Genomic DNA, 17,172 nt, shown 5'->3' with positions numbered 1-17,172 from the left:
CCTACCACTTCGGCTTTAGTTTGTATGATTTTGGATATTTCCATTAGTACCAAACCGATGGGATTGAGCAGCGCTAATGAAATGGGAGACATCAAGTACAAGTAAGAAGCATATTCCGGATGCACATCTTGGTATAAGGCCAATACTGAAAGCAAACCACAAATAAATTTGTTAATAATCGTTTTAATTCAATGAAGAAAAGAAACTTGTAAAAAGTCCTGCTATCTACCTATAGGGTAACCAATCGCAAAATCATTACTCTGCGTACAGAAAATACTCAGCAAACCGGCGCGAGCATAGTTGAGCGGGCGTGTTATGAGCAGTGAAATTATCAGCACAGCAAAGAAAACGATAGTCTTAGAAATTGCCATTGCCAGCAGAAAAGTCCAATTTACAGTACTCCAATCAAGCTCGACCAGCGACAGAAAGATTAGTGATGGCAACGCAAATGTACCCACGAAGGTGCCTAGGCCTTTAGTTTCGGAATTTGAAATGATTTTAAAACGACCAGCGATATAACTGTGGAATAAAAGAGCCATAGAAGTATAAGAAAATTAGTAAGTGGCACTAAAATATAAAGAATATAAAAGTAAATATAAGATTATCTGATTAAATTTTTGCTGCCAAACAGATTAACAGACCGATGGGCGGACTTGACTAAATCACTTTCTCTTATCAATGTGGATATTTTGGCATACATACACATATGGTCACTAAAATAGATACCCTATGTCCACACGGAAAATGCAAGTTTTTTTTTAATTAATAATAACAGATATTCAATTGCATGTGATTTTTATTTCATAGATAAATATAAAAAATATAGATGATAATTCAAGGATCTTTTAAAACTTAAACTAGTGACAAAAGAACAAAACGGAAAAATCCCTGTGGTCATTAAAATAGGCATCAAATAGAAATAGATACAACACAAACAGCTTTGTTATTTGATTTAAAATGCTGTTTAAATTATCGAAGCTTAATCAATAATCACTGTGTCCACCATGATCGTCAATGAATTTTCTATTCGATTTGGCATAGAATTGATAATCCATAATAATGGTAGGTCCTTATGGGAGTGGAATACCATAGTTGTTTGATTTTTCGGGCTTAAGGGCATTTAAAGTCTGTGTCAGAAAAAAGGGATCGCGATTATTCATGAAGTATAAAAGATACATTGTGTAAAATAAGTACCCGGAATTTATAATTTAAACTCTCCCGGGAATACCTGACACTTCAAATTTGGTTTTTTCATGTTGGTACACATGTCCTTGAATGCACAAGCCTTATTAGAACGGGATCTATTACTTAGTGTGTTTTATTCTGCAGTCAAAGTGAGTTGTGTAAAGAAATATATTGATTGAAAGAATGTATTGTTTTTAATTTTAAATATATTTATTTTATTTTATCATTTCAAGCTAGGCATCCAGCTTGTGAAACGATTGTTTTCTTTCTTGTGTCTTACATACTACGTACAAGCGTTTTTATAGTAATTTTTGTCAATGCAAGCCAATAACAATTTTTCGGTGTTTACTTGTGTAATATGATTCTAGCATTCACGCGCCGCACATAAAATAATTACGTTAGCTATGTTTGCGTTTAGTTTCAAGTGTAATGAACCTTTTAAGAAATATGATACTCTATTTAAACGGCACAGCAAAGTGAATGCATAAGTGGACAATAAAATAAAAACCAAAACAAAATGTTTATGAATATTAATGTTAAGGCATATCCGACTTATAATCATACTACAGTTGATCTTTTGTTTACTTGGCGAATTTTACTATGGATTTTTGCAAAAAGAGCATCGGAAGGAGGTCTCTGAAGACATGGTTTCCCGAGCTAATACGGACCCTACGTTCATGAAACGCATAATAACTGGCGATGAGACATGGGTCTACGAGTACGATATGCAAACCAGTCAGCAATCGTCTGAATGGCGCTTCGAGAACGAGCCGTATCCAAAAAAACCACGCCAAAGCCAGTCAAAAGTGAAGGTTATGCTCACGGTTTTCTTTGATTACCAAGGCGTGGTGCACTCTGAGTTCCTTCCAGAGGGCCAAACGGTTAATAAGGAATATTATTTATCCGTTTTAAGGCGTTTACGTGAAGCCATTCGCCGTAAACGGCCCGAATTGTGGAAGGACAATTCGTGGATTCTGCACGACGACAACGCGCCATCGCACCGAGCCTTGATTGTACGCGAATACAAGACCAAAAACTTAATAAATACTATCGAACAGCCACCGTATTCGCCAGATCTCGCACCCTGTGACTTTTTTCTCTTCTTTCCCACTTCGGGGAAGGCGTTTTGAGTCGATTGAAGACATTAACAAAAATTCGCTAAAGGAGCTGAAGGCCATCCCGGCGCCGGCCTACCAGCGGGCCATGGATGACTGGGTTGTTCGTTGGAATATTTGTATCGGCTCAAAAGGAGCCTATTTTGAAGGCGATCCAACAAATAATGATGAATAATATGAAAAAATGTGTTTTTTTTTTTAAATTCCGGGTACTTATTTTACACAATGTATATATTTAAATTTTTTTTTACATGAAAGTATGTACAAAACTACCAGTCGCATTTACTCAATGCGCCGTGCAGTCTTCATCGTTGTCGAGTATAGCCTCACATCTTCTTTAAGCTTTGAACCGGTTATTCTGCGCAGTTCTTCGACAAACAGGACTAGATTTTGCGAACTTGACGTAGAGTTGCTTTAAATCATGGACTGGACTTCCGGCAAGATGCGTTTTCACACATTTTCAATGCGGTTGGCGTCTGGGGACTGGGAAGGCCAGTCCAATACTGTGACGCTATTTTCTTGTTTTGTTGTTTCTCAATGTGTTTTTCTGTGCTTTGATGATGTGGGACGGTACGATATGTTCGCCTTCTTTAGTCGACGTTCGATGGTGTTGATACTCACATCTATTCCCGTTTTAGCAAGAACTGATTGTGCTTGGCGTAGTCACAAAGAAGGGTCCCCCTTAAAAAGTTGGACGATCGTCGATTTTTTGTCGTCACTTGCTTCAAGCCGCACTCGGAAAAGTCATCAACATTTTTGTACACCTTATACCGCTGATTCCAAATCACAACAAACTTTTTTGATTTTTTAATCACTTTTACAGCCGCGGCGACACTAAGCTGAGTTGGCCCTTAAGTGGGACTATTACGCACCAAAAAGCAGAACGAAATATATCTTGAAATTACAAGAAAAACGGGTTCTTTTCTTCTGACACAGACTGTACAACAAAATTTTTGGACCATCTAAGGGAGTCAACTATAAATTTGTACGTTTTTTTTTTGTTTTCGAAGATTTTTGTTTTCCGCTCCTCAACTACGATATTCATTCTAATTATTTGTTATTAAATTAACTGTCTATTTCGTTACTTGCATTACATTCAATATTTTTCCGTTAGCTAAAATGCAAGAGTTATCCGCTAAGTACCTATTTTAGTGGCCACGTAAAATTACACTTTATAAAAATAACTTAACCTGTGCAATCAATAACGCAACTTAATACATATAACGGGGTTGTAAATTCACAACGCAGCAGCGCTGCCATTTATTAATAAAGCGAAATTTCAATAATAGCTTTAATTTTTCCGAGCGGCGCAAGAAAACCAATAGGTAAAGGAAGCGTACCTACATATTTTAATGACGATGTGGCTATACATATTGGCTGTTACAAACAACCGTTATATGAACAAAGTTATACTGAAGTAGAACAATTGTCCGCACGCGCAAAATGCATGACTGTTTGTGTAATTTCTACCTGTCCCATTTCCCATTTCTTCCTCAGTTGTTTACTTCATATTATGATATCGTGAGAAATTCGGAATTACTTTTGAGTTTTCTTGGTACTGGAATAAGGAAGTTGAATTGCAGGAGTGATACACCAAAATGGTTTTAAGTTTCAATACAAATTACTCCAGCTATCGGCTCCACGAAAATGTTTTAAGCTTTTGACACAATTGAGAACGAAAAGGAGCAGAGGAGGAATTAACAAATGGGTATAACAAGTTAAGTATAGGTTGGTTGAAAAGTAAGAAAGCAAAAATAAAAAAATGCAAGTTTTTAACTCAAAATACTATTTGAGTCAACATATTTTCCGTCAACTACTATATGTACACTTATTCCAGCGATCCATCAATAATTTTGTACCATATCTGCAATGATTTTTCGAAAGCTCTGCAAAATGTTGTTCCGCAGGTTTTACTGAATTATTAACGAATGCGGCACTAACTTTCCGAACAAACCAGCTTCTCCATATGGAATTCTTCGTTTTAAATATGAAGTGAGTACACGTCCATCTGAGATGTGCTATATATGGTATCAACAGTATCATGCTTAGTCAAGCTTGGATTTTCACAAACAATATCATGCACTTGCTCAGTGATAAATTTTCTTCCCTTACAGGTTATTAAGTGCAGCTTTCGACGCTTTTTAACCAACCAGTATTTTTACATCCATACATATGTATAAGTTTAAAACTGTCCTTCAACATCCAACACTTTCATGTGAGCAATTTTGTCTCTTTTAGGTCCCGTGATTGATATTGCCGGCAACAATTTCTGGTTATGTATATGTACATATGTGCGTCATGCTAACAGCAACAACAAACGTTTAATGATGTAAACGGAAATGTAGCACATGACAATGTAGCATATGACTAATGAACGTCGTTACGTCTGGTTTGCATTTAAGGGGTATATCAAATCAGCTGACAAAAACTTCTACAGGCCAAAGTTATTAAAATTTGTAGACCCGTTTTGTTAGTATGGTTGACCCAAACTAAACTAACACGAAACTTAATATTCATGCGAATTATGGTAGCCGACGGATATGTTGCAGTGGGCGTTAAATTGATCCAAAGAATGTTTTAGACTCTCCGAATTTCAGCGAGGTCTTCGACAGGCAATGGTTTTCAATTCTGACCACAAACTGTAGTCCAATGGATTCAGATCTGGTGGTTAGTATATGCCTTATGGGCTGGAGCGGAATTTTGCTGGAAGATCCAAAGCTCTCCATTGAAGAGAGTACCACTCAACTGCTTCACCACGCCTTCTAACATATCCTCCCCCTGGATTTTTGCTTCGGTCTTAACCCTTTTTTCGCAGAAATGAAGAGATATAACGCCTTTACAAGACACTCGACGCCAAACAATTACGGAGGCTGGATGATGGCCACGCTGAACTCTTGGAACAACACTTTTTGCGTCTTTAGAAGTTTTAACGTAGATTTTGTCGTTTTGCTTATTAAAATCTTCTTCAACAGTGAACATTTTCTCATTTGTGAAAAGAATATTTGCATGGCCGTTGGTCGCGTGTCAACGAAGAAGCTGCTTGCATCTGTCAAGTTTAATTTTCCTCAAGCGCGTTGTCATGAGATGACCAGTTGAGCGAAGGCTTTCATGTTTGATCGTGCGGTAATTCGTAAAATTGTAAAATTTGTCACAGAATCTATGACAAGCCTAAGCATATACATGCTGAATCCTTTCAAATTCGCTGAGAGCCGGTTAACGGTCTGATATTGGCCACACCTTCTGTATTTTTTTTACCATGCATCCATAAATACACAAATAGAAAATAATAACCTTTTATGTGCAAATGTTTGCAAAACAGGTGTATATCATAACATATACGAGGTCTGTTCAAGAAGCAAGTATGTGAAAGCTTTTGAATTTAGCGGTGAAATTCGATCAATAAAATAAGATATGGATGTTATTGTTCTTTATTGATTTCAGAAACAAGCCATGGTTCTTTTGTTTGGGAAAATAGTGATGCTTCAATTTATTTCGAAGTGTTGGGTGAAAATGGATACCGAATGATAAGATTGTTGGATACAAATAAAATAAAATTTATAATGAAATGGGCTTATTAATTTTATCTTTCATATGTTTTTAATGAGTTCAACTCTCCTCGCACACACCCCAAAATCTTTCCACCTGGTTAGGAACATCTGTCGCTTGTGATAATAGAGGTGATTTACTTCTGATTCGATACTAATTTGTACATGAAAGATGCATACATTACAACAGTTCAGAAGCAGTAACTGCGATTTTAGTCTTCAAGAAGTCAAAGAATTTTTATTGCAAGGATTGCCTTATGAATGGCAGCCATTCTTATTTTTATCTTGTCTCACTACAAAAGTTCTATCAGTTATCTTTTGATGTAGAAGTCTTATGCTTACGAAAACGTCTTACTAGTCGGTAACAAAACACCCTGTGATATGGATGATGGAGCTCCCTAAAAATACTTTGTTTGAAAAGTTATGTATGGCCTGGTACACACCTTGTATTATATATTTCGAATTAAAACAAAAAAATTAATTAACACTAATTCCGCTGATAAGTTGTTTATAAATTTGATTTGCTAATTTTATTTGATTCCACAAATGCACAGCTGTTTTAACTTTCATAACATTTCTGTGCCGCGCTGGCAATTGCCTTTTAAAGATTATTTAATAATTTAAAAATATAAATAAGGCATTGCGTGTTGGCTGAGCAACAAGTATTATGCATTTTAATTTCAAAATGCGATATTTTAAAATCTCCATTTCTTATTTTAAACATTGCTTGCCTTTTGGCATTTTCCAACGTGAACGTTTTGTTGAACAGTGAATTCGCCACTGTGCGCCTGAAACCAGGCGATCTCCGCTTTGGAAAACTGATAGATTAAATGAGAAGCCTTTTCATGACCGAAGTGTACCCGAGGACTTTTTCCGCCTAATGTATGTACAGTGCGTTCGTGAACGATATGAAATTGGTGCATATGTATGTATGCTGCTTGGGGCGTAGTGAGCCAGCCTTTGACAACGGTTTTGTAGTTTGCTTCCATTAGCCCATAGGAAGCAAGTGATACTGATTTATAATATAAAAGAATATGTTTACAATAAAACGAAGGACAAAACACATATTTTCTCTACACAGCTAAGGCCCGAATTTATCATGAAATGGATGATGCTTTGAAGACAACCTTCTTCAAGCGGCACTGTTCAGATCCAGTTGTTAAGCGTCGAAAGACAAGACAGTGGAAAATCTTTCTTTAAGAGGTATGCATGCATGCCGTACCGTTTAGGGTCATAGTAGAGCTTTTGTCTTCACTGTTCCAGAGAATAAGAAAGTGTGACACACAATTTCCCAATTTTTTCTTGCAAATTCGTCGCGTGGGACACACAACATCGAGACAGCACACTTAATGCTTTTACCCAAAATACACGATATTCGCAGTTTTTGTTTTTTAATTTTATTTTTCTAAATTTCACAAAATAATTCCACAATTGAAAAGTCATTTCATTCGGGTTCAAACTGATAACGCCTAAGGTAAAAACATTCAAACGAATTGTCAAATAGCCATGTATACATTTTTTAGTTTTTGGTTACTTGGCTCACTGTACACCCTGGGATTAGTAAATAAAATAAGCAAAACCGGTCAAAAACTATAACCACGTTCTGTATAACGACAATTTTTAAAAATGCAAAAAGGAAGATTAGTTTGGTAATTTGTCAAGAAAGATGCTCCATTTCTCTGCTATCAGAGAAAGAAATAAGCTTATTTATTTGCTTCAAAGAAAACATATACCAGCACTTGATCAATGGGCTCAATATTGGAAAACAATGGTCAACCCAATTAATCGCTCATATACACATAGTTACCAAACACTTTCATTTCCTTCATTTCATTTATTTCAATTTTAAACATATTTAAATTAAGAAAATACCGGCTTTTAAAAACCAAAACTTTTTCCCGAATTTTCAAGAAACAAAACCACAACTTTTGTAAGCAAAAAATAAAGAAAAATTTTAATAAAAACAAAAATTCTGCCACAAACTGGCACAAAGTTAATCATCCGATTTTGTTTTTGAATAACTTTTTTACTCAATAAGAAAAGATGACTTAGAGTGATGGAAATCTTTATTTTGACCTTTACGCGATCCATTGCTTGCCTGTTTGTTATTGCAGCTGTCTAGTTCACAGGTGGCATATATATACATATGTATGTACGTCAATCATTCCAATATATAAATTTTGCAAATAATTTTGAATCAAGTACTTGTTCTTATTTTTTCAATAAGTTCTATAAATCTATTTAAATCCATTGCATGGTTTTTAAAGTACAGTGGTCAGCAACTTCGAGAACATACTATAGTTTTGTGAAAACCGCATTTAAAGATTTTGTTTTGAGGGTCTGAGAGCTCCACATTGATTGGCGGATATCTCAAGAAATATTCATTCAACTGAGTTAAAATGTTCAGGTAATATTTTCGAAATTTTGCTTTACAAGAAAATCTGACTACTTCTAGCCTATTGAAATTTTTCTGACGAAAGAAATAAACAGAATTCTAATTAATAAATAAATGACGCAAGTAGTTTTTATTAGGATCTTTTTCATGGCCACGCTGATGTTCATGCACGTAGATTCGAACCTACGCACTCCCGAATGATAGCGACGCATCAACCCATTCGGCTATCGCCTAAACAAGCGAAAATATGAAGTGTACCAAAAATCAGAGCATACTTTTCGACTTGCTGACTCTAAATTCGGGGTCACAATTGTTCTAGAGAATCAGGTTTTCGAAGCATTTTAATTTAAAAGTGCATGAAAAGCGATTGTGGCCTACATTTGACGTTATGCGCCACGAAATATGAAGTATACCAAAAATCAGAGCATACTTTTCGACTTGCTGACTCTAAATTCGGGGTCACAATTGCTCTAGAGAATCAGGTTTTCGAAGCATTTTAATTTAAAAGTGCATGAAAAGCGATTGTGGCCTACATTTGACGTTATGCGCCACGAAATATGAAGTATACCAAAAATCAGAGCATACTTTTCGACTTGCTGACTCTAAATTCGGGGTCACAATTGCTCTAGAGAATCAGGTTTTCGAAGCATTTTAATTTAAAAGTGCATGAAAAGCGATTGTGGCCTACATTTGACGTTATGCGCCACAGCAGTCACAACAGTATTTTTTCTTAATAAAATACTAATCGAGTAGTGCTTAATATAAATTTAAAATTTTTTAAGTGCGCTAATTGGGCGAAAAAAAAATTGTGAAGCAAACTCCACTACAGCAATTATGACCTCGAAAAATTTTGGAAAAGTATACTCTGGTTTCTGGTAAAATTTCCTATCGGCAAATGTAGGTATGTTAATTGAAAACAAAACTTAATAGAAATATTAATAAGTATAGGTATGGGCTGCTTAAGTCATAGAATTATTTGAAAAGATTTTGCCTTTTATTATTTTTTAACTTAATTACGCAAGCAGTTTTTTTCCAATGATTTGATTTACTAGTGCTTAATAGCCCACGGTGCGTCGTGCGCTCATAAGTCCTCTCGCTTCCACATATTTACACTGTAATTACAACACTTTACAGACTTCCGCTGACCCATAGCAATCAATCTTCAACACATTAACAATATTTGTCGCCTTTTTTGTTTTCCAAACTTTCAATTTAAATGCAAATCACAATTCGTTATTTTAGTAAGAACGGAAACAAGACGGTGAATAAGTGACATTAAACGCGTTTCTCTTTTAATACCCGCTGAATATACAAATATCGGAAGCAGTGTAACATAAAATGAAATAAGAAGTTTTCACAAACACGAACTTATGGCTAACGGCAGACACACCCCTTTCAAACGCCGCCCAGTTCCATTTTGTTATTATATTTTGTTTACAAGTCTAGATTTCCGTTCATAAGCATTGCAAATCAAAACAAACAAAATTTAAAAAAATGATACAGATATTTTTGAAAAGTTCAAGTATAGCGTGTTCAAAATAGCGTGAATCACGTAGTGCCGTAATGCTACGAACATTTTTTTTGTCACGCCTACATAGCAATAAAATAATCACTAATAATAACTTTGTTTTAGGTGAAGTAGCAGATTTATTGCATTTGAGTTGTAAAACATTTTTTATACGAGTATTTAGAAAAATTTTAATGAGTCTTATCACACCAACATATAATAGCAAGTGTTGAATATATGAAGCTATATACGTACGCAAAAACAACAAAATTGTATCGGAAAATACCGTTTACATGCACTTCTATTAAAACACATGTACAACTCGGTTCGAAAAAATATATTAGCAGTGGCTTATAATAAAAAGTATTGGGTATGGGAATAGGCTTCCGTCCTTTCTTAGCCAAACTTACGAATTATTTAAACAATTAAATAATGCATGGTATTATGTGAAGTATGTGCCATAGGAACCTACAACTTTACTCCATCTTTCAGGCAACATACGGATTCCTCTGACGAAAAATTCGAGTTCTTTTGATTTGATCCATTCATTGATCCAGTATGCGATGCTCTCGCCAGTGATGATTTCAGATGATTTAAGGAGTTCATAATAGATGACACCTTTCTGATCCCACGAGATGCACAACATAACCTTTCAAGCACGAATATTTTTTTCTCTGTCGATGGACCTTGTTCAGCTGGCGACACTTAGGGTTATCATAATAGATCCATTTTTTATTGCCAATGACGATGCGATGCAGAAAACCTTTTCTTTTCTGCCGTTCAAGAAGCATCTCACACGTCACCAAACGTTTCTCGATATCCCTCTCCTGCAATTAATGTGACACCTAGTTTCCTACTTTCTGGACCATCCCATCACGTGCAAACGTTTACCGACGGTTGGTTTGTCAACATGCAACTCTTTAGACATATCATCAAGGGTCTTCATGCGTCTTCATCAAATAATTGTTGTAGTTGAGTATCTTCGAATTTTTTCGGTGCCCCTATGCGATCTTTATCACTCTCGTCGAAATTGCCACTTTGGAAGCGTCGAAACCAATCTTTACAAGTTGTATTTGTTGGATATTATATTGATAAATATACGACACGTTTTTTCACTTTTGCACTCTTCTTTAAGAGGTAATATTGAAGCATAGCTTTCCGCCAATGCTTTTTTTCGTGGCGAACGTAGACATTTTTGTCGTCAGATAAAAAAGGATCTTTAAGCTTCAAACGAATGTCAACTACTGCGCTCCAGACCTCTCAAATACACCTTCAAATCACCAGTATATTACTAGAGCGAACACAAAAATAGTATCAGCAGTGACGCCACTTTTACGAAGGCTGAAACTTATTCCCATACCCAATATTTATATGCATTTTTTATTTATGTCAACAATAATTGCTAATAAAACTTTTGAATGCTAGATGGCAGACCTGAATACAGCACCACTGAATTTATTTTAATGATCTCGTTGCCATGGTCAAAAATTCTGTTAATTGTTTGCACCGATTGCTTGCTTAATGTGCTCAAATATAACAATGCAAGAAAGAGACTTGTGGTATTTGGACGAATTGGAGTGAAACTAAATTTTTTTAAGCATTTTTAGTTGGGTTTACGTTTTATTATAACAAACATTAGTATGGCGGAGAAGGAAAACTTTTTAAGAAATTACTGTTGGAGTGGAAAACTAACAAGTTTATCCAGGATTTGCTGGGCTGGTTCAAAAATGATTGCTAACGCTAAGAAATACATGCCAAAGAGCAAACAAGAGCTCGCTAAGAAGCCAGAGCTGAGAAGAGTTGAAAAACATATTTAATACCATCAACAAATTTATAGAAGAGCTAAACCTTAACGTGGGCTTGTCAGCTCAGAAGAAAGAAGCTCACAGCAGCTAAACTTTTCGGAAGAAACGCAAGAAAAGTGTCACTACTACAGCCACGACATGTACGAACCAGAACAAGAGCACCTGCATTGGCCAGTTCGAGAATGTTATTGTACGATGTAATGAGAATTGTTTTATTTGGTTCCACAGGACGCAGACAGTTGTACGAAGACCAAATAATGATTATTTTAACCCTAAAAACGTTACCAGGACAGTAAGCTAAAATCAACGTATGGGGCTGCTTCTCCCATATACAACTATACTGGTCGAGTATATTGGATACAAGAAAGCATGAATGACAAGTTGTACCTGCAGATAATGAAGTCAACCATGCGGAGTAGAAGATGCATCTGAAATTGGTGCATATGCAAGATTCGAGACCCAAAGCATCCCAGCAAGTTGGGAAGAAATTTGTTTGTTTCAAACGGGGCTGGTCAGCTCAGTCACCTGGCCGCAATCCTATTGAAAATTTTTGGGCAAAAGCCAAAGAAGCTGTATAATAATCCCGCAAATGCACAGAGCTCTGAAAGACTGTGAGAAAGGCGTGCAGACTGCGAGACTTTATGCTTCGTGGATGTGCAGCAGTTCCCCCAACAAAGGCCATTCCAAAATAAAAAGGTTTATATTCAAGCATATTTATTTCTATAAAAATAGAGTACTGTACATATTTTTCGTTGATAACTGTTTATCTTATAAACTTAAACATTAGCAAATAAAACAAAAATCATAAGTGAAATCTCGCTCTGAGATATTTTCTCGACTATATGCCACTGCTATTGTTTCGAACAGAGTCGTATGTATGTATGTATAATACTAAAAACAATAAAAATATTAACGTAATCGCCAAATATTTTTATATCTGCTCCTGCCCACACATAAAAATAACTCAATAAACAAGTTTCTTGAACTCAAACTTTGCTCAGTTTCATGACTTAACCATTTTTTTTATTTTGGTTTTTAATGTTCTGCACTAAAATTATCACCTTGTGTTGTCCAAAAACTTCGCTAACTAATGTAGATGTCTTAAGTGAGCTGTACTTCACAGTCTGTACGTACATTGCAAAGCTATATGTAATGATTTTTATTGAAAAGTTTGGTATGTTTTAGCATACACGTTTTTACTTACGAGCTTTATTTGCTCTTTTTTCAGTGAATTCAAAAATTCATTTCGCCCAAAAGATAGTATGAAGGTGTGAAATTTTTCGTGCGATGATTTATTACGATTTTCGACGTAGATTCCCAAGACAATGCGAGCTCTTACAAATCGGTTGTCGCAAGAGAGTTTTAAAAGACTCAAAAGATCAAATTAAAGGGTCATCCGACTTACAGCGCTGATTTGGTATCTAATGATTTCTGTTTGTTCCCGAACATCAATAATAAAATGAGAGGAATACATTTTTCAAAGCCTGAAGAAGCTGTTGAAGCCGTTAGCTGGTTTTTTTTTTGAGGTATCCACTTCTTAGTGGCAAAAGCGCTTCAGAAATTGGTTTAAGCGAATACAGAAGTGTATTGACTTCCAGGGAGAACATTTTATAAAGCAATAAACGAATTTTTGATATTATTTTAATGTGCTTTCATTATTGGGGGCACATTACGTATTACATTAAGGGGATATTATACTTAAAAAAAGTTACAAATCACAGTTTTGTGTTCGGTGAAGCCAATTGTGTACTACAGCGATTCGATTCTCACTTAAGTACCCCCAAGATGGAAAGTCGGAGCAGGCGGCCAACAAAATTTGTGCTTTTTATGGACCTAACACAATATCAAATGCAAATGCAATGCAGTGATACTAATTTTGTTGTTACTATGGACATCGGCCCTTGGGGGAACCTGTTATTCCTATAGGGCGCGTCCCCAGGTGGTGGATAGGGGAACGCCTCCCAGATATGGAAGGTAGGAGAGTAGGTCTCCCGCGAACCACACAGGTCGAAGACGTAAACTTCGTTAAAAAAACTCCCTCAACCCAAGGTGTGATGCGACCCGTGCCTATTGGGTGGGTTTGGCAGCCGGGGGACTAAATAAGGCTGTCTTCGTACGGAGCCCTCCTGATATCAGGCCGCCTCAGGTTGTAACGGTGGCCTTGCCATGGTATGGGGCGCTGCCATGGTCGACCGGATATTTCCCCTTTATCCTCTTTGGTCACCGCGCATGGCGACATGCGCAGCTCCCTTGGCGGGGCAGGTGACCGTACGAACCAGATGTAATGAAACCACAAAAACCTAAAAATTCGGATGACGGGAAAACAAACACGGAACAAACGGACAAAATGACGGTAAAACATACCAACGCATCGACAGTACGGACTGATAAAAAACCAAACACGCGGACAGAACTACAGGACAAACAAACAGACAGACAGGAGGAAGCGACGGACGCACTTAAAAAACAGTCAGACAATTGGACAAGACGTACAAGCAAAGACGAACTGAGGATGACGGGGTCACCCTCAGAGGATGAGCTCTTGGCCTCCAGCCAAGAAACAGTTGAGGGCAAAGCTGTGGGCCACAGTACGCCAACAACTATAAATCAACCAACAACATCCGCTCAAGCCATGGGGCAAAAGCGTGGTAATAAAGGTCCCTCGAGGTATAAACTTTACCAGAGGTCTCTCGCTATCCTTGGCAGGATTCGGAAAAACGAGACCGAAGGTAAAGTGCATCCCAAAGATGAGACCGACAAGGCAAGATGTCAAAAGGTGGTTGATGAATACTTGGCATTCCAAGCCGCCAACAGGACAAATGCCAAAAAACGAAACCGCTCGCATGACGAAACTGGGAAGGTAACAAAAAAGCACAAGATATCGGATCAGGGTGCAGTTGCCTCCAAACCTATCAAGCGATTTAGTGAGGTGGCACGGGACCATCTCCAAATGGCATTGGTAGACGAAACCTCTAACCGCGGGAAACCAGTGCTTGACAAATGGTCAGAGATTGAGGCACGGTTGTCTCGCATAGTCGTTGACCATGTCATGGCGAACCCGGAGGGCCAAACACCAGGTTTCGACTCGGTGGAGGTAGTCCGCGGTTACCGAGTCATTAAATGCGATGACCAATTCTCATTGCATTTCTTGACTAACGTGATTGGTAAAATCCAGAACAGCTGGGAAGGCTTGAAACTCAAGCTAATTCCGGCTAGCGAGATTCCACGAAGGCCGAGGGCTCGCATCTGGGTACCAAACATGGAGTTTGATGCCAATCAACTAATCCCCTACCTTCAGGCGCATAATCGCTCGGTGCCGATGACCGATTGGTTGATCATCAAAGCGGAGGCTCCGCAAAGGCACAGCAGGTCATTCCTCCTTCTAATTACAGAAGAGAGTCTGGAACCACTGGAGAAAGTGGGAAACAAACTTCAGTTTGGGATCAGGAAGACCCAGCTGAAGATATTCCGTTCTGCAAACCCGGAAGAGGAGCAGGATGAGGTCGATGGTGCCAACGAACTGCTGACTGGCATGCAGCTAGATGACACCGAGTCCGAAAAAGGAAACCAATAAACATGGGTTTAAAGGTTGTCCAAATTAATCTGCAGCACTCACGGTGTGCAACGGACAACCTAACCGTTCTCCTGGCGGAGGAGGACGTGGACATCGCACTAATTCAGGAACCCTGGGTGCGGAGCACCGAGGTGAAAGGGTTCACTGGGAAAACCTACAATATCTACTATAAACGGATAGAAGGTAATCCCAGAACATGTATTGTAGCTAAAAAACATTTAAACACATTTTTAATTCCATTATATAGTTCACAGGATGTGACGGCTGTTGAGGTGGAAGCCACTGACGGAGTCAGAATAACGCTTGCCTCTATATATATGGCACACGAAAGACCAGCACCGCCTGAGGAGGCTCGTAAACTTGTGCAGGAAAACCCGAACAAAACCCTGCTTCTCGGATGCGATGCCAATGCAAGGCATGCCCTATGGGGAAGCTCCGAAACAAACGACCGAGGTGAGTCTCTTTATGATTTCATAATTAACACTAACTTGTCGGTATGTAACAGGGGTAACACTCCCACTTTCACCTTTCCGAGTACGGAGTATTTCAGGGGATGGGAGGAAGTGATCGATGTTACCCTTATGTCTGAAAGCAGCTCAGTAAGGTTAGACAATTGGAGGGTCTCTGATAAAAGGTCTTTTTCGGATCACAGCTGGATCCTGTACGATCTGGATCTTAATGTTGATCCGCCCTTACCGTATAGAAATCCATTAAGAACCAACTGGAAAAGGTTCAGAAATATAGTCAATAAAAGGATAGGAGAGATTCCCATCCACAAAATCACTCTCACCGAAAGCCTTGAGAGTAGGGTCACAACACTGGAGAAGGCATTTAGTAGGGCCTACAAAACGTCCTGCCCCATAAAATTTAGTAAAAAATCCCATCCCCCTTGGTGGAGCAGTGAGCTCTCAAAACTAAGGGAAAAATCCAGATCAACGTTTAACCTCAGCTACTCGACAGGAAATTGGCAATTGTACAAAGAGAGTCGGAGACAGTACAAGAAGGCAATTAGGGCCGCCAAGAAAGAGAGCTGGAGCGAATTCTGTTCGTCAATCGAATCCACCAGGGATTCTGCCAGGCTTAGCCGTGTTCTGTCCAAAGATCATTCAATGGCTTCTTGGGTCAAGAAACCTGATGGTACTTGGACAGCTACGACAGAGGAATCGCTAGAACTTCTGCTAAACACGCATTTCCCGGGGTGCAGCGTCCACGAAAGTGGGAGGGGAAGTATTAGGCGGAGCCAATATAATCCACAGCACCTCGCAAAAGAAATAATTACAAAGGAGAAAGTTGCATGGGCAATTAAATCTTTTTCACCTTTTAAATCTCCAGGGCCAGATGGGATCATCCCAAAGATGTTACAGGAAACCTTGGACTGTATCCTACCATGGCTAGAGGAAATTTTTAAAGCGTGTTTAAACCTAGGTCATATTCCAGATAGTTGGAAACTAGTCAAGGTCGTCTTCATTCCAAAAATAGGCAGGAGGGGACATGAATCAGCGAAGGACTATAGGCCAATCAGTCTTTCGTCTTTCCTGTTAAAAACCTTTGAAAGACTTTTGGATATATATCTTAGAAGCTCTTTGGAGAGCTCTGGTATATCTACTGCACAACACGCATACCTTAAAGGCAAATCTACGGAGACAGCGCTTCACGAGGTAATCGGAACAATAGAGGGCTCTCTAGAGAACAAACATTATACCATGGCGGCATTCTTGGACATAGAAGGCGCCTTTAACAATGTTAGTACAGATGCGATCCAACGGGCGTTGATAGACTTAGAGGTGGACAATTGCATCAGTAATTGGGTCATCTCTATGCTAAAAACCAGGATCATCAAAGCTAATATGGGCAATATCAGTATAACCAAGAAGGTCCACAGAGGCACCCCACAGGGGGGAGTACTGTCTCCACTTCTCTGGTTATGCGTTATTAGCAAAATCTTAATAAAACTTAATAGAGGTGGGGTAAAAGCGGTGGCGTACGCTGATGATGTGGTGTTAATGGCGTCAGGACTGTGTCCTAATACGATCAGTGGGATCATCC

The 17,172-nt window shown here is 38.2% G+C and overlaps 1 protein-coding gene across 2 annotated transcripts in view; it reads right to left on the bottom strand.

Moving 5' to 3' along the window:
- The window catches only part of LOC129240629 (integral membrane protein GPR155), a 74,805-nt gene that overhangs the window by 11,848 nt on the left and 45,785 nt on the right, over positions 1-17,172 (bottom strand). For both annotated transcript variants that reach the window (XM_054876548.1, XM_054876549.1), the window contains exons 2-3: positions 230-519; positions 6-145 (exon numbers count right to left, since the gene is read on the bottom strand). In XM_054876548.1, coding sequence (XP_054732523.1) covers positions 6-145; positions 230-519 — 430 coding nt within the window. The remainder of the gene's footprint in view (positions 1-5; positions 146-229; positions 520-17,172) is intronic.

Source organism: Anastrepha obliqua, chromosome 3, assembly GCF_027943255.1.
Source record: "Anastrepha obliqua isolate idAnaObli1 chromosome 3, idAnaObli1_1.0, whole genome shotgun sequence".
NCBI classification, from domain to species: Eukaryota; Metazoa; Arthropoda; class Insecta; order Diptera; family Tephritidae; genus Anastrepha; species Anastrepha obliqua.
This window is presented reverse-complemented; position numbering and strand designations above follow the sequence as displayed.